At 45.7% G+C, this 26177-nt stretch overlaps 1 protein-coding gene across 1 annotated transcript in view; it reads right to left on the reverse strand.

The window, feature by feature from the left end:
* Window positions 1-234: 234 nt before the first annotated feature.
* Window positions 235-26177, reverse strand: part of LOC118857007 (aryl hydrocarbon receptor-like) — a 69477-nt gene continuing 43534 nt past the window's right edge. The window contains exons 5-11 of the mRNA XM_036767592.1: window positions 19441-19564; window positions 12813-12943; window positions 10412-10614; window positions 9947-10056; window positions 4561-4702; window positions 2708-4346; window positions 235-390 (exon numbers count right to left, since the gene is read on the reverse strand). Of these exons, the coding sequence (XP_036623487.1) occupies window positions 235-390; window positions 2708-4346; window positions 4561-4702; window positions 9947-10056; window positions 10412-10614; window positions 12813-12943; window positions 19441-19564 (2505 nt within the window). The remainder of the gene's footprint in view (window positions 391-2707; window positions 4347-4560; window positions 4703-9946; window positions 10057-10411; window positions 10615-12812; window positions 12944-19440; window positions 19565-26177) is intronic.

A 26177-nucleotide genomic window follows, 5' to 3' on the forward strand; every position in this document is an offset into this window, starting at 1 on the left:
ACATTGTGGTGAAGATGGAATCCTTTCAGACAGCTTTGCTTCATTTTCACTTCCTAGCCCACGCATTTCTCAAGTGATTCCATGAGAGCTCCATAGCTGGTGGTGAAGGCGTGAAAGGAGAAGACATAAGCGGAAGAAGAAATGCATACCTCTGGTTTTCCTTTAAGTTAAGTATTGGCTTATCCCACCATGTGGCTTTGAATTGCTCATATTTTGCCAATTTGAATCTTTGACTCAAAAATAAAAGCCACCTCTGGAGGAAGGTGATGACTGAGGAAACACTTTGGGGCAGGAGTGTCTCTCTGTGGTGGCAGTGGGCTGTCCACTGGGCAGGAGGAAGTCTCCCCAGGATTCCACAGGGCTGTTGGTCAATCCACACATATTTCTTGCCTGGAAAAAGGAAGATGAAGAAACTATTTAGTTATGTCCAAGATGTAAAGTATGGTAGAAAAGGAGGCATAGATTTCTAAGATAATCTCCTGAGTTCTGCAAGAGTTGGTATCTGCTGTTTTCAAAAAAAAAAACCTCTTTGATAGAATCCCAGATCTGACAAGAATTGAAAGATTAAGATATTGAATGTCAAAATACTCTCCATGAGGATTTGCCAGGCTAATTGGGCAAAGGGTACTAACTCAATGGGTCTTGGCTCCATTCCGGCTGCACGGTTCCATTTTCTTATGAGAGCTGCTGCAGTTATTTGAGTAAAATCCCGCCTTTGCTCCATAATTGTTATGTAGCATAGACCCAGTACAAGGGCTTGCCCATCATAGCTACAAATGATTGGGGAGCGAATGAGTGAGCTGACTGCTCCCTTCCAGAGGCCCTGCCAGGGCCCGGAGCCCTCACATGCATGATATTCTGCTGATTTCTCTAGACTGGGAGACAATAGCTTCCAGAAGAATCAGCAGTGTGCCATGGCAGTCAAGAAGAGTATTTTGGCTACAGTAAGAGTGTCTGTGATAATACCAAGGCAAAATCACTGCTATCCTCTGCCCTGTTCAAATTCCACATGCAATGTGGCATCCCATTTTGGGGACATGGTGTAAAGAGGACTCTGCTAAGCTAGAGAGCATCCAAAGGAGGGTACCCATCATGGTGAAGGGTCTGGAGTTCATGTCATCAAGGATTGGTTAGAGGTCATGGGCATGTTGAGCCTGGACGAGAGAAGACTAGGGTGGGGGGAGGGTGAGCAGAGTCTTCAAGTATTTGAGGGACTATCCAAAGGTAGAGGTCTTAGCCTTCTTCTGCTTAGCATCAGAGGGCAGGGGGTCATGGGGGCGGAGGTAGAGGGGAGAAGATTTGTTCTTGAAGTTCAAAGTTCCTAGCAATCAAAGCTGTGACAAAGTAGGCTGGACTGCTTCAGGAGGTCATGTTCTCTTCATCACTGGAAAGCTTTTGGCCAAGGCCGGATGCCCACTTGGAGGTCACATCATATAATTGTATATAACAATCCACTTGTTGTGGATAGTTGGTCCTTTGCTTGGGTGTGACACAGAATATAATTTCACTAAGGAGCTGTACAACTTTGGAGGCAGGAATAGCCCTTTGGGCCTTTCCTGGTGACAGTATTCTAAAGAGAAGTAGCCCATCCCTTAGAGCTATGAGGAATTCTGCAGACTGACATTCACTGGTCATTCACACAGGGAAACTCAACACCTTGCCAGCATAAAGCCATCCAATGGCCTCAGAGTAGAAAGGAAGCTCAGAGGTCAATAACCCTCTGCAGCATCCCCACTGAGGGGCCACTAGCAACCTTTTCCTGAAGCCCTCCAGTGAAGGAGGACGCACTAGCTTTCAGTGCAGTTGAGTTGCCTTGGGGACACTTCTCATCATTAGAGAGTTTGCCCTGCTATCAAGCCTCAATTTACCTTTTTCATAACTGCTACTTACTGCTTTTGATTCAGCTTTCTGTTCTTAAGGAGAACAAATATGATCTCTCTGCCATATGAAGGTTACTCAAGTACTTGAGGTTAGTTATTACATCCCCCATGAGTCATCCCTTCCTTAGGCTAGGCAACCATCAGTTTCATAATGAATCCTTCACCATCCCAAGTGCCCCTTCTGGACACTTTCCAGATGATCAGTGCACTTCCTTAAACATAGTACATGAAAGGCAGTGTGATAGTGGTTCTCTGAGCTGGGGGTGGAGTCAGAAAGACCTGGGATGAAGTCCCCCTTCTGCCATATTGTAGCTGTATGACCCTGGAGAAGTCACTTATCCTCTAAATACATTTAGGACAAACTCTTTAATATAACAATTGGCAGAGCAATTGCTGATCTGCATTGGTAAAGGAAGTTCTCTCACCTGGAGTTCCCAACACCAAGGAACTCATAAGTCTGGTTCATCCTCACCGCCCACCACCCCCACCAAATGAGACCTAATCTTTTCAAATCTCACTCTGTTTGAGATATCTTGAAAACTGATCCCTCAGCTTCCAAAATGAGCTTTTCCCTAGTGTCACTAGCATTGTGGGCATTCTCCATGATTTAGGTAATTATAATACATAGCACAACATATACAATCTATTAGATGATGCATTACTGTACCTAAGCTCATAATTAGCTACAAACATGACTTGAAAAGACCAGTCCTGTACAAACATGTTTTATGAACACACCATAATTGCAGCTAAACTGAAAATAGCCAATGAGAATTCTGCCTTCTAGGTGGCATCCCAGGTTAACTGCCATGCCCAGATCTACTTACCAGTGTCTCCTGGCACCCATCTCCATTAATAAAATGATGAGAAGTGAAATTCTGAAATGGAAACATGGCCTCAGAAGAAATGGATGCAGAAGGTTTTAAAGGGATGGGGTGACATGTGCAAGGGGGCAGGAATCTTTGTCCAGGCACCATCTCAGCTCCTGTCCCATGACTTTTGCCAGTATCCATATTGTCCAATCTATCCTGGTTGGCCTGGGCCTGGGACTTGCTGGAATCTAGTTGAGCATTTCTTGAGTAGAGCTGTGGTCTAGAACTGTTCCCTGCCTGGCTCAGAAGTTTTCTTTGATTTGGGTGCTGAATCCTGGAGGCATGGTTTGGCCACAAGTTGCCACCTAGAACTTGTTGACTGAATGAATCAGAGCTCTGGCTCCTGGTCATAAGTAAGTTCTGGTCAGGGTTAGGTTGTAGGAGCGTCCCTGATTCTAAGGGTCCATGGCCATGGTGCTGCTGAGGCTGAACATGAAGCTGGTGTAGAAGCTGACGCTGAAATAGGGGTTGGCAACCTTCATGCTGTGATCTCAAAGGATTCTCCAGCTGCTGCTGATTCTGTTTGGTCTGGCAAGGATTTTCTAAGGATAGGTGGGGGAAGCATGGGCTCAGAAGGCCTGAAATGTTGGATGGTGGCCACTGTTGCTGGATATCTGCAGGTGACTGTATGAAATGAGTAGAGAGATCCTGAGACATTACTGACAGATGCCCCCATGGCTCACAACTGTTACGTCTCTCATTTGTTGTAGGGTGAGGTGGACCAGGCTCCCAAGGAAGGTGGCTTGGCTGCTTCTGGCTTACAACATGGTGTTGCATTGTATTTGGAAGGCACAGTATTTGGGCTAGCTGGCTGGGTGGTGGTTCCTGTGATAAATGAAGTGGACGTTGATGTGCCATATGAGAACTGTTGACTTCAGGTTCTTGGCTTGGGCTCAACAAAGCATGAGTTTTCAAGGAAGCCTGGGGACCCCCAACTTGCTCAGACTCATTTTTCTTCATGAGGGAGCTATAAACATGGGATGAGATTTCCCTGTTTGTTAACATATCATTAAAAGAGGGACTAGAGCCTGAATTCTCCCCTCCTTTCACCCTCCACTCATCTAGCAGCAGGAGCTCCAGCTCCTCAGCATTAAGTCCCAGGTTCTCCAGAGCACTCAAGAGCTCGTTATTGGAGCAATTCTCATCATAGTCAAGAGAGAAGGAATCCAGGGTAGTTAGAAGGGAAGCTCCTTGATTCAAATCAACCAGTTCCTTAGGCTCATCCTCAGAGGAAATCATCTTTGAGGAACCATCCAGGATGTCTCCTGCTACCCGAGGCACAAAGGGGTCTTCGGTCTGGCTGAAGGTGTCACTGCTGCAGCCAAGTTCTTGAGTCACTGCTGCATGGGACACACAGATGGCTGCATCCTGTTGCATCATGGCACCATGAAGTGAATTAGGAACTCGGAGATCTAGCTGGCTCTTTTCTCCTTTGGGAGACTTCTTGAATTTAAGCATTTTTCCTTGAGTTTGGAAAGGGTCAGGAAAACCAGGATCTGGGTGGGTGGCTTTATACAGAAGTGCTTCCCCAGTAGCAAAGGTAAAAGGATGCTGTAGAGACCTTTTCTGAAGGTGCTCTCCTCCTTCTTCATCCCTGCAGAGAAGGAAATACCAACATTTATGAAAACACAATAAAATTTCAGTTTCCCCAATAGAGCTTCAAGTCTGTATCAAGAGAATGGCTTTGTCCCTTGGCACTTGGCAGTGTTGATTGGCTAACGGATGGTCACTCCTGGCTCACCTTCAGCTCTTAGCTGCTTGGGCATCTGAGAAGGAAATGCCACCTCCAAGGGAAGCTTGGTACTCACACAAGAGGCCTCTGAGTGGCGATGATGTAATCAGGTTTGCCATTTCTATAGACGAGCCTGGCATTAGACTGGACCCATCGCCAACGATTTTCTTTGGTCAGAAGACGAAACACTGTCAGGCCACTTTCCCCAGTTCTCATCACTAGGAAACATGTGAATGGGTTCGGATTAACAAGACTATCTGATATATCTTCAGCAACCCGAAGATTGCAAAGCACTTTCCACACATTATCTGATTTGATTCTGGTGACAACCCTGTGAGATGGGTACCATAGGCATCTTTATTTTCTTTTTATAGATGAGCAAACTCAGTCTTAGAGATGGAAAGTTATTGGCTCATGACTGGACAACTAAGGGTCACAATTAGAATTTGAACCCAGCTAACCCTAACTTCAAGTAGAGGCCTACCACATTGCCCTGGAACCCTTAATAATAACATTTGCTACATTTTATTTAAAGTTGCCCAATCCAGAGCTGGAAGAAACCTCAGGGATCAGAGAGTCAACCCCATTCTTTTTCCATATGAGGAAACTGAGGCCAGAAAGTTTGAGATTTTCCCAAAGCCATATAGGGAGCAAGTGGCCAAGATATGATTTGAACCCAGGCCTTCTGATTCTGAAATTTGTATTCTCCTTGCCTCTCTGAAGCTTTTATGCATGGGATTTCTTTTTCTCTTAGTATCATGCCTGCCCCTTAGGAAGCAGGCAGAATACTTGTTGGCTTGAACTGAATTGCTCTTAATAAACACTTTTGAATGATTTTCTTGTTTTTTTTTTCTCTGTTCAGAAGAAATCCCCTGATACTGCCTTCCCTTCACAATTGGGAAAGTTTCCAGTGAGTCCCCCTAGCAGAAGGCGCACTCCCTGAAAGCAGGGGTTGTCTCACTGTCGGCCTTATGCCCCAGGGCCTTGCACAGGGCCTCAGTGTTGGGAAGGCTTTGTTTGGTCGGTCAGATCCCAAACCCAGCTTCCCCTCTTTCCAACTTCCACTGGCTGTTCCTGTGTCTGTCTTTGAGGACCAAGCAGAATGGACTATTCTACCTTCCAGGTGACAGCCTTTAAAAGCTGCTCTCATGCTGAACCCAAGTCTTCTCCTCTCCAGGCAAACATGGGCATCTCCTTCTTCTGTTTCTTATCTGACATCAGCTCAGCTCATGCAGGCAAGCTCTTTTCTTAAGTAGGTTGAATAAGTATTATTCCCATTTTATAGACGAGGAAGCTAAGGCCTACAGGGATAGAACAACTTGTCCAACTTTCCCAGAGCTGGTTTGGCACTGAGGATCTGAATGAGTGGCTTTCAAACCAGAGGCTCAGAAGGACCATGGACCCAAGTAGCAGATTTGGGGGGATATGCCAGTTCTCTCCTCCTGCATTTACTGAGCAGCAGCAGCATATTGAGAACTGCCCAGGACATTGTGTTCATCCCTATCTGCAGCTTGGAGAGGGCATGAGCAATCACAGCTGGAAGAGACCTCAACCCAGCCCCATTCTACAAAGGAGAAGACTGGGGCCCAGAAAGAGGGACACCTTGCCCAAGTTCATGCCCATACCAGAATGCTGCACAGGAGGTACTGTGGAATAGTAAAACAAATGCTTAACTTGGACTCAGAGGATGAGGGTTCGAATCCAGGCTTGGCTACTTATGGCATGTATGACCTCCATCTGGGCTTCAGTTTCCTCCTCTGTAAAACAGACCATCTCTATGTCCCTGGAAGCTCTGTGGTTCTCCAGCCTCCACAACTGCTGGTTACACAGATGAGCCAATGAGTTTAAACTCTTGTTTCTTTTCTAATCAGAAACTTAGTAAATCTCCTTCAGTGTATGCACAGTTCATGGCCTTCATTTTCATACAGTAGGGTTCTGTAAGAGTTGATAGCCCCCCCTCTCCAATTTTACTCTCCAGAAGCTCTCATCCCTTCTAAGAAGAGAGCTGGCCTTGTCCGTGCCCCACCCCCAGCAGCACTCAGTGTTGTGGAATTCTGAAATGGAAACATGGCCACAGAAGAAATGGATGCAGAAGGTTTTAAAGGGATGGGGTGCTTCCATGCAGCAACATCTCATCTAAGTGGAGAATAGGGGCTTAGATGAAATAGAATGCATGGCTCCCATGATTCACTGGGCTTTCATCTGCCTTTGAACTAGAAATAGCCCAGATTTGTGCTCTCAGAAGACTCCAGTTCAGAGCCTCATTCTGTATTTTAACTGGTATTTAGAAATCAGTTGCCTGGAGAGACCCAGGTTTGAGCCCAGCCTCTGCCAATGGCCATCTAGCTGTGTGATTCTTTGCCAATCACTTACTCTCTCTGTTTCCCAAATGGGATGATAATTATGTCTGTAGTCCCAAGATGGTGCTTCAGTGGATAGAGCACCAGGCCTGCAATCAGAAGGACTCAGATTCCAGAGTTCAAAACTAGCCTCAGACACTAATTAGCTATGTGACCCTGGGCAAGTCATGCAACCCTGTTTGCCTCAGTTTCCTTACCTGTAAAATGAGCTGAAGAAGTAAATGGCAAACCACTCCAGTATCTTTGCCAAGAAAATCCCAAATGGGGTCGCAGAGAGTTGGACACAACTACAAATGACTAAACAACAGCATTGCAAGGCACTGTGCTAACACTGGTGATACAAAGAAAGACAAACAGTATTCCCTGCTCTTGAGGTGCTCACAGGCTAACAGCAGAGACAACGTGTAAATGGAAAGGTCTGTAGAAAGTTCAAACAGGAGGCCTGACCTGAGGGAAAGGTGGGATGGAGCTGAGCCTTAAAGGAAGACAGGCTTCTAGGAGATGGAGGGGAGGAGAGAGAACATTGCACTCAGAGGGAATGACTCCTGCCAAGGCAGAAAGGGAGCTGAAACAACCTGAGTGAGGAGCAGCAAGTGGGCTCAAGTGAGGGAACAGTAAGCAGGCCAGTTTGGCTGGATCATACAGTGAGGAACAGTGAATGGGCCAGAGTGAGGGACAGGGAGAAGGCCGGTCTGGCTGGATCATAGAATGAGGAACAAAGAATGTGCCACAGTGAGGAACAGGGAGCAGGCTGGTCTGGCTGGATCATAGGGTGAAGAACAGTGAACAACCAGAGTGAGGGACAGGGAGCTGGCTCAGTCTGACTGGATCACACAGTGAGGAACAGTGAATAGGCCAGAGTGAGGAACAGGGAACAGGCTGGTCTGGCTGGATCATACAGTGAGGAACGGTGAACAGCCCAGAGTGAGGAACAGGGAGCGGGCCAGAGTGAGGGACAGGGAGCTGGCTCGGTCTGGCTGGATCATAGAGTGAGGAACAGTGAACAGGCCAGAGTGAGGAACAGGGAGCAGGCTGGTCTGGCTGGATCATACAGTGAGGAACGGTGAACAGGCCAGAGTGAGGAACAGGGAGCCAGCCTGGTCTGGCTGGATCATACAGTGAGGAACAATGAACAGGCCAGAGTGAGGAACAGGGAGTGGGCCAGAGTGAGGGACAGGGAGCAGGCTGGTCTGACTGTATCATAGGGTGAAGAACAGTGAACAGCCAGAGTGAGGGACAGGGAGCAGGCAGGTTTGGCTAGATCATAGAGTGAGAAAAAGGGAGATGGATCATAGAGTGAGGAACAGTGAACAGGCCAGAGTGAGGAACAGGGAGCGGGCCAGAGTGAGGGACAGGGAGCAGGCTGGTCTGGCTGGACTATAGAGGAAGGAACAGTGAACAGGCCAAAGTGGGGGACAGAGAGCCGGCTCGGTCTGGCTGGATCATACAGTGAGGAACAGTGAACAGGCCAGAGTGAGGAACAGGGAGCGGGCCAGAGTGAGGGACAGGGATCAGGCTGGTCTGGCTGGATCATAGAATGCACAGAGAGACACAAAGGGCAAGGTAGGAAGGGGCGAAATCATAGGGGGCTTTAAATATCAAGCAAAGGGACAGATAGATAGATAGAGATATACAGATATGTGTGTGTATATATGTATGCGTATATATGAGTATGTGTATATATAATATATATGTACATACATGTGTGTATATGTATATGTATGTGTGTGTGTGTGTATGTGTGTGTATAATAGGGAACCACTGGAATTTATCATGATCAGACCTGGATTTTGGAAAATCACTTTGGTGTTCCTGCTGTCTCCAGTCCTTCTCCGGACCTGGGATGGAGGCTGTAGGAGTAGAGAGAAGAGGGTGTGCACAAGACATGTTGTGAAGGTGGAAGTGACATACATCCACAATAGACCAGATACATGGGTTTAGAAAGAGTGAGGATGAGATCAACTTGGAGAGCTGGGGGGCATGGTGTGCCCTCTCCAGTAATGGGGAGGTTTGAAAGGGGAGAGGGTCTGAATAGGTGGGGGGAGAGACAATGAGTTCTGTTTTGGACACGGCGGGTTTAAGATGCCAATGGGACATTCAGATTGAAATGTCCACGAGGCATTGGTGCCCCAAGACTGGAGAGGTGAAGACTGAATACACAGAATTGGGAGTCATGTGAGTTGAGAGACACTTGAGGCCTGAGCTAAGAATGGGTCACTGAATGAGAGATTGGAGAAGGAAAGGAGAGAGGAGAGCCCAGAACGCTGGGTCACACTTGCCCCAGAAGTCACGCAGCCATTAACATGAGGAAGCCCAAATGTTTGTCCGGCAGAACCTACTTGCCCTCTTCTCTGATGGAATGAGCTGTCCTGGAAATGGATGGTTAGACAAACAGACCCAGGAGCACCTAATGGAATCTGAAGAGATTTTGGTTCAATATCAAGAAGAAGTTCTCCACACTTAGAACTGTCCCAGTGTGGAAGCGGCTGCCTCAGGAAGGGGTACACTGCCCCTCACCAGATGAAGGCCTTCCAGAAGAGGCTGGATGCTCACTCATCAGGAATGTTGTAGCTCAGGTCTAGGTGAATCTTTAGGGTAAAATGAGAATTCATTTCCTCTCTGAAGGAGAGGGCCCTTTCAGCTCTGCATCTCTGCAGTTTTGGGACTTAGTATTCCAATACCCCAGGGGACTTGTGATTTAACCATTGGTAAGCTCCCTCCACTGATGAAAAACTATAAACCACAGGCCATTCATGCCTGCCCACCCTGTGCCACTCACCAACATTCTCCTCAACGGCCCTGTGAACTAATACCTCTCTAGGAAAGGAGTGATTTAGCCACCAAAGGGCTCATGCCAGTGTTTAGCAAAGGCATAAGCAATGCCAGAGACCAGTGAGGAGCTGCTTTCCATGCCATTGCCTGCCCACCGTTGGCTCATATCACATGCACAGCAGTAATCTGGTGATGGCCGGAGGCAGACCATCTCTGATTCTACAAAGAATTGTTCACCTTTAGAGTGCGATGAACCAATATAATTACATTACATAGAGTGTCCAGGGGCAGTGTGGGGCAGGGGCCAGGAAAAGGGGCCTTCACTCTTACTCTGGATATGCTTCTCAGCACAGTAGAGCATATCGGCAGCATGGATAAACTGATAGCCGGTCCCTCGCATGTGCAGCTCTGCCTCCGTGTAGCCGAGCACAAGCTTCCCTCTAGGAAAGAAAAAAGACAGTAGCACTCACAGCCCATGCCAGCATTACTCCCACTTCTGTGCTTAGGGCTCACAATGAAAGCACTTGTCTCTTTTCAAAGGATGGAACTCATCAATCCCATTTTACAGATGGGACAGAGAAAAGGGACTGGATGCATCTGTCCTTACATCACCTATCCTTAGGCCCATTAAGCCTTTTCCTTCAAGCTTGGTCAGAGCAGCCAAGGCTCAATTTCTGCCAAGTCAGCCTTCAGACACAGGGTCACCTGCCCACTGCAATGAGGCATCAGAGGAGGCTGAATGCAGGGGAGAACAGTGGCCCCTTCCCCCACCCCCTGCCCCAGCCTCATGCTTACTTGGCATCACAGGCCAGAGGGGTGAAATCCAGCTTGTGCTTGGTCCGGAAGGTCAGTGTTCTTGTTCTGATCTCCAGAATGGATGGAGGTTGCAGAGGAGTAGAGATGGCAAAGAGTGCCAGCTGAGGCGGCACTGGAGCGCCATCCTTGGTTCTGTGGTTCTGCCCGTGCAGCGGCTTCAGCCTGCCCTGAAGGCTTAAAGCCTTTAAAGAAAGAATATGGCTTCAGTGGGGGTGGCTTGACATATACTCGTGTGTACTTGAATGTATACTTCATGTTACATATAACGTTGTATACCCTAACATACTGTACCGTTACCTAATTTTGTCTCTGATTTGTTACATGACATAACACGGCATCGCATCTTATCACATGATCAAATACAGTACAATATGATATAATGGTATATTCACATAGATGGGATATACAGTTATCTCTTTGGATCTGCTCCTGAAATGATCACATTTGAACGAGTCACAGCAAGGTTCAAGTTTCTTCTTCTCCTGGCAAGTGGGTCGAGGCTGTAGGTTCATGCTCATCTTCTTCGTTCTGCTCATGGTCATCTTACACCAATCAGCAGTGAGTGTGAGTGTCTCTGGATAGGGCACGGGTGTCTGACCAACCCTCGACGCCCCTGGCTCCAACCTCCCTTAGGAATAAGGGGCAGAGCTGACCCCTCCCCAGGATTTTCCCATCTCCTTCCTAGGTGGTATTTTAGGGCAAAAGCAGGAAGCTGGGACAGTGGGCAGCAAACAGACCACAGACTCCGAGGGTAGCCAGAACCAGATGAAGAAAGAATTGAGAAATGTTCAATAAAATAAATAAGAAGCGATACAGTTCATGTTACCGTGCAGTGCTCTAAGTCAATCCGAAGCCCACACCTCCCCCTCGCTAGTGAGGTTTGACCCACTGGTTTAGGGTAGGAGCCTTTCTCCAGGAGCTGCATTCTCTTCACAATTCACTCATTCACGCCGTCTTTGTTCCAACAGTTAGTGCAGATTTTAGGCTGGTGTAGCATCTTCTCCTTTGCTGTTTGGGGACTTTATATTACACGAAACTTGGTGATGTAATCACAGCAGCTCTGAGTCTTGAGTTCAGAAAGTTCTGAATGTCCAGGCAGAGCTCGGTCTCCCTGGCCTAATTTGAATTTCTGTCCACCCTTAGGTAACTCCTGAGCTCTTTATGTTATAGTTGGGACAAGACACCTTGCATAGTCCCAGGGCATCCTGGGCCCCAAAGACCCTTTTTCACCCATCTTTACTTTCTTAAAAGTGTTCCTTTACATCATGAACTCAACAATCACTAATGAATTTCCCAATATACAAAGAAGATTATATAAGGAATCATTAAGCTTCAATAACATAGAGTTTCCTTGTTTATAAGTGTATATTAAACTTTAAAAGGTAGTAACAAAATTGGCCAACGTCACACACTTTTAAGATCAGATGTACAGGACCCCACACACCCATTGTCACCAGTTTCATGTGGGACTCCAAGGACCAAGGCCTTATGGGAGACCAGGAAGCCTTCTTAGCTAGGACATAAGAATAAAGCCAGAGAGACCATCTTGGTGGGGGAGACTTTTTACCCTTTCACATTATCCAAAGCATCTGCTTTCCAGTGGCTAAACCTTTCCTGAGTATTATACACAGAAGATTTATTTGACAGAAGGCATTAAATCAGGTTAGTACAGTAGAAAGAGACCAGATTTACAATACAAAGCCTGAGTGACCCTGGACAAGTAACCACCCTGAGTCTGTTCCCTCATCATTCCAATGAGGCTGCTAGATGGTTCAGTGTACAGAATGTGTGACTTGGAGTCAGGAAGCCCTGAATTCAAATCCTGCCTCAGACACTTACTAGCTATGTGACCCTGGGCAGGTCACATGAACTTTGTCAGCCTCAGTTTCCTCATCTATATAAGGGGGATGACAATAGCCTCTACCTTCCAGAGTTGTTGCCAGGATCAAACGAGGGAGCATATGCGATGTGCTTTGCGTCCTTGAGGCATTAAATAAACATCATTATGGCCTCTAAGGTCCCTTCTGGTCCTATCACCCTAAGTCCCTTTGCTGCTTGTGCCTCCATTTCTCCCTCCGTAAAATGAGGAGATGTAATGAAGTGACTTCTTGGGTCTCTTCTCACTCTGAATCCTTTGGTCCTGTCATGTGGTCATGAGAGAGCAGATAATTCCATATGATTCTGGTACCACAGGAAGATGTGTTCCTCAGGGAAGGGGGGTGCAGCTACTGAACCAAGCTGGCAAGAATGAGGCATGAACGCCTTTGCTCTGTACCCCAGGAGTCTCTTCCCTGCTGTTCCATTTGCATCGAGCCTTAGGATTAAACACATTCTCCACTGAGCTATCTAGATCAGCGATCCCATCAGGGCTGTGACTTACCCGGAAGCCTGATGAGTTATCGAGCAGGCATCGGAAGCGGCAGACAAAGCTCCGTTCTAGGAGTGCTGAGTTCTCTGGGGGGAGCTCCTCCGTCTTGGTGCTGCTACCAGATGGGCTGAACGTTGTTTCACCTGAACAGGAACAGGAATGACCAGAGAGTCTTCATGGCCATATAATCCAACCCTCTCATTTTAATAATGGGGTCAACCTAGCCCAGTGACTGGCCCAAGGCTCCTCCCCAACCCCCACCGCATGTTCAAGTTAGTAAGAACCTGAATGTAATAGGTGAGAAGATGGAACTCTTCTCCGTGAAAGAGAAATGGAATGAGTTCACACGTGGTTCATACAAAATGAATGCACAATACAGATCGCTACATATGGCACTCTCCACACTGTGGAGAACCAACTAATCAATCCCCAAGTATTTCTTAAGCACCTACTGTATGCTAGGTACTGGACTAGGCACTAAGGATTCAAGAGTGAGACAGAACCAGCCATGTCCATGGTACTGAGTTCAGTTCTGGGCATCCCACTTTAGGAAGGATGTTGATAAGTTGGACAGCATCCTGTCCTGGACAATCAGGATAGTGAAAGGCCTTGAATCGAGGCCATGTTAATGAATTTATGGATGGGAAATATTTGTTAAGCACTTACTAAGCCCTAATCATGCCCTCAATGAGTTTATATTCTGCTGTTGGAGGTGGGGAGGAGATGTCCTAGCTAATCAGTGAACAAGGATTTAATAGGCATCTTCTATGGCCCAGTTGCTGTGCTAGGCACTGGGAATATAAAAACAGCAGTCTCTGACCTCAAGCAGCTTACATTCTACTGAGAAATGCACCTATCAACCAATGAATAAGCCACAGAAAACTAAATCCAAAGCAGTACAAGGTAATTCCCAGGTGGGGTGCAAGACACGTCACTCGGGGGGATCATGGAAGACCCACATGTGAGGGACGGTTGGAGGTGAGCCTTGATGGAAGTTCAGGGTTCTAACAGGCAGAGGTGATGTGGGAGAGAATTCCAAGTATGGGGGATGGGAGGAACCTGCGCAAATGCAGGAGCTAGAGGGGAATGTGTGAGGAATCACCTGGGAGGTCCATTGTGTTTGTGACTGCAGAGTTTGAAGAGGAGAAGTGTGAAATTCACCTGGACAGACAGGCTGGGGTCAGATTGTGAAGGGCCTGGGATTTCCAACAGAGGAGCTTGCCTTTGAACCTGCAGGTGACAGGGAGCCACCAGAGCTTATGGAGTGAGGGATGGCATGGTCAGACCTGCCCTTGAGGAAGGTCCTTTTGGGAGAATGGAGAGAGTAGCGACAGGCAGTCTCCTTAGGAGGCTCCTGCACAAGACCAGGGCTAAGGTGGTAACATTTGGGCACCTGAATAGCAGGGAAGCTGTGGGAAGTCTATGGCTACAAGGCCCATTTCTCGCCATTTCTGGAACGTACTACCCTATCTACCCATCATGGGCAGTGTGACCTTGGAAGAAGGAAAATGGCAAAGCGCCCAGAGAGGAAGGGGCAGCTTCTTGTGCCAGTGAAATGGGCTGCAGCAAGACAAACAGAGCTTGAGAAGCTGCCCATCACAGAGGGCAGTTAGATCCAGAAAAGGTTGGTGGGCTAGTCAGGTAACAAACAAGTGAGTAAGAATGAGCAACAGCAGAGGGACAACTGATCTCCCCAAGACCGCATATGAACAGGAAGGAGCTTTTCAATGTATTGGCAGGATCCTCTATGGGGATTCATGGAACAGCATGGGAATCTGTGCCAGGCCCTCTGCTGTTAAACAAATGATTCAGATAGAGGTAGAAGCCAACAACACAAAGCTGAGGGGAGGGGACAGCTAACACCCTGGGCAACAGAGTCAGGATTCAAAAAGATCTTGACAGGCCAGAAGATTAGACTGAATCTGTCAAAAGAACTTTTAATAGCAATTAATGTAAAATCTTATGCTGGGGTTCTAGAGATTGACTCCATAATTTCAAAATTCGGGAGATGTGGCAATAAAGCTGTTGGTCTGATGAGATCTGGAGTTTTGAGGAAATTAAAGAAAGCAAAAGGACTTCTATGTAAACATATTAATAGCAGCTCTTTTGGGGGGAGTAGCCAAAAATAAGGGAATGAAGGGTGTGCTTTCCTACTGGGGAATGGCCAAGCGAATTGTGGTATCGTGCCATAGAAACAATGAAACGAATAGTTGCAGAGGAAATTAGGAAGACCGTTATGAACTGATGCAAAATCAAGTGAACAGAGCCAGGAGAATGAAATGTACCATGATAACAACTTGATATCAAAAAGCAACTTTGAAAGACTTTAGACTTTGATCAATGTAATCAACAGCCATACCCCCAGAAGAATGAAGATGAAACCCTCCCATCCTGACAGAAAGGTGATGAATATAAAGTGCAGGAAGGGATTGACATTTTGGATCATGGACAATGTGGGGCCTTGGTTTTCTGGACTATATAGGATCCCCCCCTTTGTTGTTTAATTGGGGGATATAGAGTGACAGATTAGAAATATGTGTAAAAATAAATTATGTATATTTTAAAGAAAACATATGAGCTTTGGGGGACTGCAGACTCAGTGTATCAGTCAACAGTATCATATGAAACCCAAATTAAAAAATAGGGAAAAAAGCCCAAACTTCATATGATCTTGGGCTGCTTTGGGGCAGTAGAGATGTAGCTTCCAGGAATAAGGAGATGATAGTCCTACTGCGCTATGCCCCGATCTAGAGAACTGTGTTTGGTTCTGAGCACCATAGTTTAAGAAGGGTATTGATAAATTGGAGAGTACCCTATTTACCCGCCCTCCACCCAAAATAAGGTGATTACATCTGACACATGAGCACCAGTTGAAGAAACTAGCGATGTTTAGTCTAGTGAAGACTCAGGAGACATACTAGCTGGCATGAAGGAGAGGGGCTGGGCTTCCCTTGGGACCTAGAATGAAGAGCAAAGAGAGGACCAGGGAAGAGGGAAGATGAATTCCCAAAGATCTCACCCATCCAGAAGGGGCCTGGACTGCCCCTCCTTGTAGGTCTTCAAGAAAAGCTCAGATGACCTCTCATTGTTGATGGCTTGAGTGGGCCAGCTCCTTCAGGGCAGGGATTGTCTTTTCGTTTGTTTGTTTATATTTGTATCCCAAGAACTTAGTACAAGCCCAACATACAACATGCAATTAATAAATGATTAGTGATTTAGAATTAAGAAAATTTGTTCAGGTAGGAATTGGACTAGATGGCCACTAGATGGCTCTAGGCCTAGAATCTAATCATCTGCCTCAGTGGAGGGCTGATGTGCACCAGACTGATCCTGGTGGGACATAAGCAGCCCTCACTATGTACACAATACACCGCCATAGACACTTACACAGAGGGCACCGTTTATTTACACATGAAAGACCAAATCCACTAGGCCACGGTGAAGCAAGTAAATAATTGGAACCGGACTGGAGATGTGAGCCCAGGCTGTGCTTGTACAACACCAAAATAACAGGCCAGACCACTTAGAAACAGAAAATCTGGGGCATTGGCTCTCTGGCAGTGGAGATACTCAATAGCTCTTGGCTTTTTTTTTCCTTTTTCAACTTTGTGCCAGTCCTCTTAGCATGGGACAGATACAATCCAAGAGGAAACAGGCAGCAGGGCAGGACTTGCCCAGGAGGCTCAAGGTCCTGACTCAGGGGTTTCTACCAGACACAATCTCCCTACCATTTCTATATTAGCCCATAGAATTTCCAGTGTGATTTTTCCCTTGGGATACTGAAGGATGTCATTGAAATACCAAAGCTCAGAGGACTTGGAGCTGCTTTGAATCTGGCACTCTATTATCCTTTGGACAAAGACTGGGCTAAAATTTATGGAATTGTGGATTCCGTACCTCCCATACACACACAGACACATGCACACACACACACACACACACCCATACCTTGACACCTCCCCAATAAGCCCCAACCTCTTTTCCCAGGCTCAGCTCCATGACTCAGCACTGGTAAGGAGAGAAGGGGATGACATGGCCTCTGGGATCCTTTCTAGAGCCAATATTCCGAGTCACAGTCATCCATGTATCTAAGGCTGGTAAGTAGGAAGTGCTTAGTGTACTTTTTACAGGCAAACATAGCACAACAGGCAAAGTGTACTGTTCTGTGCTTACCATTTCTCCTTTCCCAAATCTGTCCTATTCACAGGTGCCAAAGTAATTTTGATAATGCATAAGTCTGATAATGTCATTGTCCTGCCCAAGAGCCATCAGTGGCTTCCTATTGCTTCTAGGAGAAAATAAAAAAAAACCCCAGCTTGACATAATAAAGTTTCCACAAACTTGCTCCAACCTACCTTTGCAGGCTTTACACAGATCTTGTGTTCACACACACTCTACATTCAGGCCAAACTGCCCCATTTTATAGTCTCTAACCTTGTTATTTGATCTCCTACCTCCATGCTTTTTTACCCACTGTTCCCCTGTGCCAGGAATATTTTCTCTCCTTACCTCCACCATCACCAAGTCACCATCGAGGCGTTAGTCTTGTGCCTCCTCCCCAGAAAGTCTTCCCCGATGCCACTAGTCACCGGTTCTCTCTCTTCCCCACATAATCGTGTAAAATACTAATCTCTTGACATGTGTTTCAAATGCAGGAGATTGTAAGCTCCTTAAGGGCAGAGACTGACATCATTTTATTTGTGGGTCCTCAAGGCCTAGCACAACAATGTGAAGACAGTAGGCACTTAGCAAATGCTTGCTGGATTGGACAATGTCTATTTTACCAGCAGATCATCATTTCAGCTAAGCGGGCATAAAACCAATAGGACCATAGAGCTGAGTGTTCCCTAGGACTGGCAGTTATATCCCTCTGGAGTAGTAGGAGGAGCTCAGGCCCTGGAGTCACAGGGCCACTCTAATCACAATTCTGCCCTTAGACACAGAAGTAACCCTTGGCCAAGTTGCTTCCCCATTCTAAGGCCCAGTTTTCCCATCTGTAGATGGGCTAGCTCCTCTACACAGTATTTGAGGGAACATGGGGATGAGATAGAACAGAACTGAAAGCCATGGATAGGTCACTGTAAGACAAAACCACAGATTTGGAGCTATCAGAGATGTCCAATGTCACCTAGTCCAACTCCCTCATTTTGTTACTGAAAAAGAAACACACCCATGGAGGAAACTAGTTGCCCACCATCTCACAGGTAGTGAGTGGCAGAACTTACAGATGAACCAGAGCCCAAATCCAGAGCTCTCCCCAGTGCCCCAAGGCCTCCTAATCTGAAATCAGCCCCACTGAAGGGCCTGCCACCATTGAGCACATCAGGGATCCAGTGGGAAATTGAAGTAAGCAGAGATCATCACAGTTTTAATACTTTGCTTACTGGGCCATTATGGGGTTGTTGTGTTTTTCCTTCATTTTTAAAGAAGACCATGGCATCAGGGATATGATGACATGACTTTGATTTGAGTGAGGGAGGGCTGTGAAAGGCCACCAGCCTCACTTTATCCTCCAGAACCACCTGGATCCAGTGACCAGATATTCATCAGGATGACTGGAAATGACCCAGGATGCAATGGGGGACTCCGGCCCTTTTAGGCTAAGGTCTTTTCATGTACTCACTTAGAGTGAAGTAACACCCATTCAGTGAATAGGCCTCTTTAAGAAGTGAATCAAGGGATGGCTCCTTTAATTATAAAAAAGAAAAAAAAATCAAGCTGGGAGGAAAAGACCCTCAGGATTGCTGTTCCAAAGAGAAACAGTCACCACTGACATTTACTCTGAGGCAGGAGGGCCCAAAATACAGCTATTAAGTGGAGCTTGGCCAGGAACCTATTGTAGCCAATCTATGAACTTCAGAGTGAACTGAGTTTAAGGTTTTATGAAAGAAAGAAAGAAGGAAGGAAGGAAAGAAGGAAATAAGGAAGGAAAGAAGGAAGGAAGGAAGAAAGGAAGGAGACAGAGAAAGAGAGAGAGAAAGGAAAGAAAGAGAGAGAAAGAAAGGAAGAAAGAAAGGAAGAAAGAAATGAAGGAAGAGAGAGAAAGAAAGGAGGGAGGGAAGGAAGGAAGGAAGGAAGGAAAGAAAGGAAAGAAAGAAAAGAAAGGAAGAAAGAAAGAAAGAAAAAGAAAGAAAGAAAGAAACCTACCCAGTAAACCCCAAGTTGTGGGGAGAAAGTGAGAGAATGCAGGCACAGTGCTTGGCAAACTTTATAAATCCTTAGCAAGATCAGATTGTCTACATCCTACATGGCTGGGTTTCTCTTTTCATTGGCCCTTTAAGAAACAGATGTTCAATCAGTGGCAGAAATAGACAGTGTTTGTGTCAGTCAGTAAACATTTATTAAGCACCCACTGTGTGCCAGGCACTATGCTAAACACCGGGGAAAGAAAGAAGGCAAAAGGCATTCCCTGCTTTCAAAAAGCTGGTAGTCTAAGGGGGAAGATACAGACAGGATAAATTGAGGGCAGTATCAGAGGGAAGGGGGCTGGACTAAATGACCCCAAAGTTTTCTAACTCTAGATTTCATTGTCTGTGAGGGAATGGTATTCTAGGGCCTCATAGATCCCAACCCAACAGACAAATGGCCTCCAAAGAAAACACCAAGCCCAAGTTAGTGCAGATGTCCTTCAAGGACCCACCGGAGCATGCCTGATCGCTTTCAGGTTCAGGGGTTGATGATGGCCTCCAGCGAAGATTGCGCCTGAATTCTGGTTGGTCTTCTGTGTGGATCAGCTCAAAGACACTTTGATGTAAAACATCTGTCTGGCAAGGAAAACAAATGCCACAGTAGCGTTAAATAGTGTCCACCAAGTCTTGAGTAAAGTCATTGGGGTGGCGGAGTTAACAGTCATTTATTTGTCAAATCCACACATGAAATATCCCCCATCCAAAGCCTCCAAACCACCCCAAAGAACCCTGACAGCAGCTTCTGAGGTTAAGAGTGACTTGGAGGCCCTGGAGTCAGGAGGACCTGAGTTCAAATCTGGCCTCAGACACTTGACACACTTACTAGCTGTGTGACCTTGGGCAAGTCACTTAACCCCAATTGCCCTACCTTCCCCCCTCCAAAAAAATTGATTTGGAGGTATAGAACTTTCTGGACATTCCAAGAAAAAGGCCCCAGACACTAAGAAAGATGGCCCTTGTTCACTGTCTCTGCCATCCTTTCCTGGTCTATTCCTCCCTCTGGAATGTGGAAGGAGTGAGTTTGGCAAGTGTCCAGTGGATCACCTGGAGACCCCAGCCCTCACCTGGCCCAGCTGGCTGGTCAAAAGGCATTGTTTCACAGCAGAAGTGTGGGGAGAGCGTCTAGCATTCCTTCTAGTTCTCCCACCTGCTTCAATGGAGAGTCATAAACCCCCAAATCCTCCTGGAAGCCCTTGGCTTATGAAATGGAAATACGGTTTGAGATGCCCAAGGGCCATCTTGCTGTCATTTAACCAGCACTCACAAACCATTCCCAAGCCTTTGATCTCTCAGTTTCTATTTTTTTATTAAAAAGGGAGAAGACCCCTCATAGGGAGGGGATCATCTGTGGCCAGCTGGACGTTTGAGCAGCTGTGTGATGAAAACACTGCATGGCATGTTCTAATTCAGAGGGATTATTTGGAGGCAGCTCAATGTGGAGGGAGGCTTTGTAAACATGTCAAAAGAGAACACATAATTCAACTCAGTTGCCTTCAATAATGAAGAGTAGTTAAGGGAGATCAACTTCAAATGGGAGAGATTAACCAGCCTCCCTCTTAGGACACAAAGCACACTTTGAAGAATTTCAGAGTATATATATTAAAAAAAACAAGAACTCCACTACACCCACACACACCCATACACCCACCCACACACCCACACCCACACACATACCCACAAACACACACACACACACACACACACACACACACTCATAAGTCAGCTCAGTAGGATTATATACTCACTCCTGAAAGGAGCAACATGAGGAAAGGTTTTCTTTCTTATGTTTTACAAACCTAGGTCTCTTCTCTGGAGCTCTTTTGATATAAGTCTGATCATTTTCAGGATAGCAGGGTTCTAATTCAAGAACTCTGGAAGCTTCTGTTGGAGTCCCACCTCAGCCACTTAACATTGTCTGCCTCACGTTTGTTGATAACATAGGGATGCAATCCCTGTAATACCTACCCCAACAGGGCCATGGCCAGGGTCAAATGAAAGAATGGTTGTATGAAGTCAGCTCTTATTTCTGCTTTCCATGAAAGTGATCGTGGAAGATCTGGACAAGCTAATGGGCTGTTTGCTAAACAGAGGTTAACCTCATCTTCTCTTTGGTTAAGGGACCTGTGTTTGGCAGTATTCGTTCAATCAACAAAGACTTATTAAACCCTTCTGAGCTCAAAGAATGGAGCTAGGTGCTGGCATACAAAGTTGAAAAATCACCTGCCCTCTAGGGCTTGGGAGAGGGGGGCAGAGGATCATGGAGAGATGGGACACACATGCACATACGACTCTAACCTGTGCAATCCGTGCTTCACGGAGCTACCAAAATAATATCCCTAAAGCCTAGGTCGGAGCACATGAAGCTTCTTCATTAAGCCTGATAGCTACTGGGGTAAACTGCAGCTTGAGCGTCAATCCAAAGCCCTCCACAGCTGAATTCCAGATGGCTTCTCTAGACTTCTTCATTTCCAGTATTCCTTTTTACTCAAAGTTCCAATACTGCTTTCTATTGCCAGAACTCTGCATTCCAACCCCCTACTCCTTGGTGTCTTTGTAAAAATTGTGCTCCATATCTGGAATGGCCTCCTTCTGCCTTTGCCTCTGCCTCTTGGAAATGTGCTTCCTTCAAGACTCGGGCTTGGATGTTATCTCTTCTGAGCACACACACACACACACACACACACACCCATAAACATACCCACACACACACTCACATACACATACACACACCCATACACATGCATACACACTCACACACACATACACACACACAAATTTTGTAAATGTGGCATGCCCCTAGGTCAGATGCTTTTAATCTTTGCAGGGGGGGGGAAGTCATTGCCCCCAGTTGCAGTCTGGTGAAGTTTATGCCCCGCCTTTCTGGGAATACTGTTTTTAAATGCAAAAAAAAAGACATTACAAAGGAAATAAAATGTATTGAAATACTTATATCAACATTTTTCCATCCAAGTTCATGAAGCCCTTAAAATCTCTCCCTGCATCCCCAGACCCCAGGTGAAGAACTTCTGCTCTGGAAATAGATCACCTCCTGGAAAGTGGGTCCTGATTTATGGTCTTGGAATCCCTAGCACTTAGCACAGTATGTTGTTAAAGTAGCACTCAATGTAGCCTTCCTGAATGGGTCATTGTGAAAACACTGGGAGCTTTCCAAAGGGTTTTAAATTCATTCGATTAACCCTGTAATACAAGTGCTACAAGAATTTTCATCCCCATTTTATAGGTTAGCGAAGAAAGGCACATGGGGGTCAAGTAACCTGCTCAGGGTCACTCAGTAGCTTTTTGAGACCTTCCTGTGTGACCCTTTTTGTAATGGAATTGAACTTCGATCTTCCTACTGCCCAGCACAGCTCTCTATCCATTGAAACATATTATCTCTAACAGAGTGATCCAAGTTCTGCTTAAAATCAAGCTGTCAGGATGTTGGGAATAGAGTTAGGGAGGTGGGAGTGGTCATCTAAAGAAGAGTTTTGTCCCACTTTAATTGGAAGCATTCCATTTCTGTAGGTGTAGATTGTTTCTACCCAATGACTTTGCCCCAGAAGCAACTTAGGTCACTGTTTTCCTAGGGAAGAATTCAGGTGCTTAGGTCTAGACAGAAGAAAGAACAAGACTGAGGTCATGCCTGTGTATGGCCAAATAGCCTGAAGAAAGCTGAAACCAGTCAGTCATCTAGACATTTCCTAATAGCCTGATTTGGGTCACACAAACTAAATCTCTAGTCATTTAACTGACATGCTCAATTTTCTTCTGGGGATTTGGTATCCTGAAGGCTATGCTAAGGGTTGGGCACACAAATAGAAAAGGGAGACAGTCTGTGCCCTTAAGCAATTCACATTCTAGCATGGAATATAGCCCATATAAGAAAGTTCAGACACAAAGCCCATTGGACCTCAGTATGTAGTGACAAAGCAGGTAACATTGGCCAGGCATCTGGAGAGCACCGTGGAGGACAAGGGAGATGATCAAGTGTAAGAGCCCTCTGTTTTACCAGAAGGATTGTAGCGGGTGATTTCTGCTCACTAAATGTGTGTGGATAGTGGACCTGGACCCACCCCTTTTCAGAAGGGGAGATCATGGTAGGATCTAGAAGGTCAGGAGGTTGGGTTGGGGCCATTGAATTCCATCCCCAGTGTGATCTGCTTCATCCTCCAGAGTACATAGCCATGCAGGTTGAGCCATGACTGGAGGAAGGGTGCTATGTCTCCTAGTCCTTGAGCAAACCTAAGGTACATATTTCCAGATTTGGGTGACAATGAGAGGGTAGTTTGGAATCTAAGCAGTCTCCTTTCACTAGCATTTCGAGTTCATTTTGCTTATTACCTATACTTTGTACATTTATTCAGAGACACCCGGGCCTATAGGTTTTCCTTTCTTCCTCTCACTGCTGATATTCTCTCCTGTAAATCACTGGGCCTCTGACTGGCATTCTTCTTCCTCTGTTGTACTATGTTCTCTGAGCTATCTGACTAGTTAGATCTAGGTGGGCAGTTTTCGCCCTTTAGCCTCCATTTTCAATTTAAAAGCCTCTTGACCTAATTCACAGCATTTTGGGTTAATACATATTTTTTTTTGTGAAAAAGAAAAGTGATAAATGTTGGAGAAGATGTGGGAAAATTTAAACACTAATTCACTCTTGGTGGAGTTGTGTACCGATCCAACCATTCTGGAGAACAATTTGGAACTATGCCCCAAGGGGTATAAAACTGTTCATACCCTTTCTTTGATCCAGCAATACCACTACTACGTCTGTATCCCAAAGAGATCATAGAAAAGGGAAAAGGACCCACATGTACAAAAACATTTATAGCAGCTCTTTTCGTGGTAGCAAAGAATTGGAAATTGAGGGCATGCCCATCAACTGGCGAATGGCTGAAGAAGTTGGTATATGAATGTAATAGAATACCACTGTGCTATAAGAAATGATGAACAGACAGACTTCAGAAAAATCTGGAAAGACTTATATGAACTGATACTGAGTGAAGTGAGCAGAACCAGGGGACACTGTACACAGTAACAGCCATATTGTGCAAAGACTGACTTTGATAGATTTAGTTCTCAGCAATGCAAGTATCTAAGCCAGTTCAAAAAGACTCATGATGGAAAACGCTATCCACATCAGAGAAAGAACTATGGAGTCTGAATGCAGATTTTTTGCTTTTTCTTTCTCAGAGTTTTTCCCTTTTGTTCTGATTCTTCTTTCAGAAGATGACTAATGTGGAAATATGTTTAATATGATTGTTCATGCAGAACCTATATCTGATTGCATGCCGTCTCGGGGATGGGGATGGGGAGGGAGAAAAAATATGGAACTCAAAATCTTATAAAAGTGAATATTGAAAACCATCTTTACATGTAATTGGATACTATTAAGTAGAAAAAAAATATTTTTTGCTGCCTCTTGTTAGGTGAACTGTGTCCCCAGACAGAAGCCCAGAAATCCAAATCCCACTCTGAGATGCCATCTTCTTACCCAGCTATTTACATCCTGAATCCACCTCTCTCTTTTGAAACCCCTGCCCTTGACCAGCTGTGCAGATGAAAATGAAAAAACCTTTTAGTCTCTTCTCCAGAATTTTGTAAGAACAAGAAATACTTTAAGATGGATCATCTCCACACGAATCACCAGAACTACGTAGTTGACATCAGGTTTGACCAGCTTAAGTAGGCTCTCTGTCACCTCCTTCACAAACCCCAGGAAGACAGATGACCTCTGTCTTCTTCCTATTAGTCCAACTAAAGCCTTCCTCAGGGCCCTTGAGCAGGGAGACCTCAGTGCCCCATACTTGTTTCTTCTCTTCAGACCCTCCTTGAATGATCTCACCCAACTGTAACTGACTAAGAAGATGAGGTCAAGCAACTTTCCCTTTGGGAAGCCTCACCTTCTGTAGCAGGAAACTAAGGGTGTGTAACCCATTTTTACTTCCCCCAGAGAATGATCCCTTGAATGAACTAGAAAGGGAACAGTACCATAGGATGAACCACAAAAGGCTGTCATCTGGGTGGCCTTTGAAAGTCAGTTTGAAAAATCAGTCCAGGCTGAGGTCAGACTCGGAGAGGAACACGGATCCTAATCAGACACAGGCAAGACATGAAGGACACACAGCTGGAGAAGGGGAGGCTGTGAGCAACCACATGGAAAAGGGAGCAGAAGCATGAGTGGAGCTATTGGCCAAAAAGAAAGGGGCCAGTAAGGCTGGGCCTAGTAAAGGCCCAAGGCTAACATAATTTATAAAGATGAAGTAGACATTTAAAATAAAGAAAGATAAATGGACTTTGCTTTTATAAATTGTGTTAATCTCAGGCCTTTAGTGGTCTGGAGATACTTATTGGGACTGCAGTTGGGAAAAAGAAATTACGAGGCCTGGCATCTCCAGAGAAGAGGAAGAGATGGCTCAAACACCAAGGTTTTTTGCAAGTCACATTGTCTCTGGAAGGGGGTTCAGAGCTTTAAAGAAAAGAATAGAATTGCAGATCTTTTGATGAAACTTCACAGAAGAGAGAAGGAAATCTCCTCAGACAAGGGACCAGGGGTAGAATGAAGAGGGCAAACAGGAGCGATTGACCAATGCTGCTCACCATTCTGCTGTCATACTGCTGCAGTTTCCCCTTCTATCAGGACTGTTGCAGCTCAGCAGTGCTTCTGTTGGTGTTGACAAGGCCATTCCTTAAATATACGATTGTTTGTCATACTCACTGAAGAATATCGTTTTGATGAATGCCTAATAGGTTCATGGCACAAGGGGTCCAAACGTTATATGTACAACGTTGAATGCTCTGAGTTCTAGCAGGGCCTGTGGGGCCTGAGGCTCTTAACTTCTCTCTCAAGATGAAATACAAATTTTCAGTGGGAATAAATATTTCTTATGTCACAGGGCAGATCAGCTAGGTGGCCCAGTGGATAGAATATTAGGCTGGGAATCAGGAAGATTCATCTTCTTGAATTCAAATCTGGTCTCAGACACTTACAAGCTGTGACCCTGGGCAAGTTACTTAACACTATTTGCCTCAGTTTTCTCATCTGTAAAATGAGCTGAAAGAAACAGAAAAACCATTCCAGTGTCTCTGCCAAGAAAACACCAAATGGACTAAACAATGAGTCAGACATGACCGAAAACTGACTGAACAGCAGTGTCACAGGGTGTCTGACAATCCAGAATTCCAGGCACTG

This window comes from Trichosurus vulpecula, chromosome 7 (assembly GCF_011100635.1).
Source record: "Trichosurus vulpecula isolate mTriVul1 chromosome 7, mTriVul1.pri, whole genome shotgun sequence".
Classification (NCBI taxonomy): domain Eukaryota; kingdom Metazoa; phylum Chordata; class Mammalia; order Diprotodontia; family Phalangeridae; genus Trichosurus; species Trichosurus vulpecula.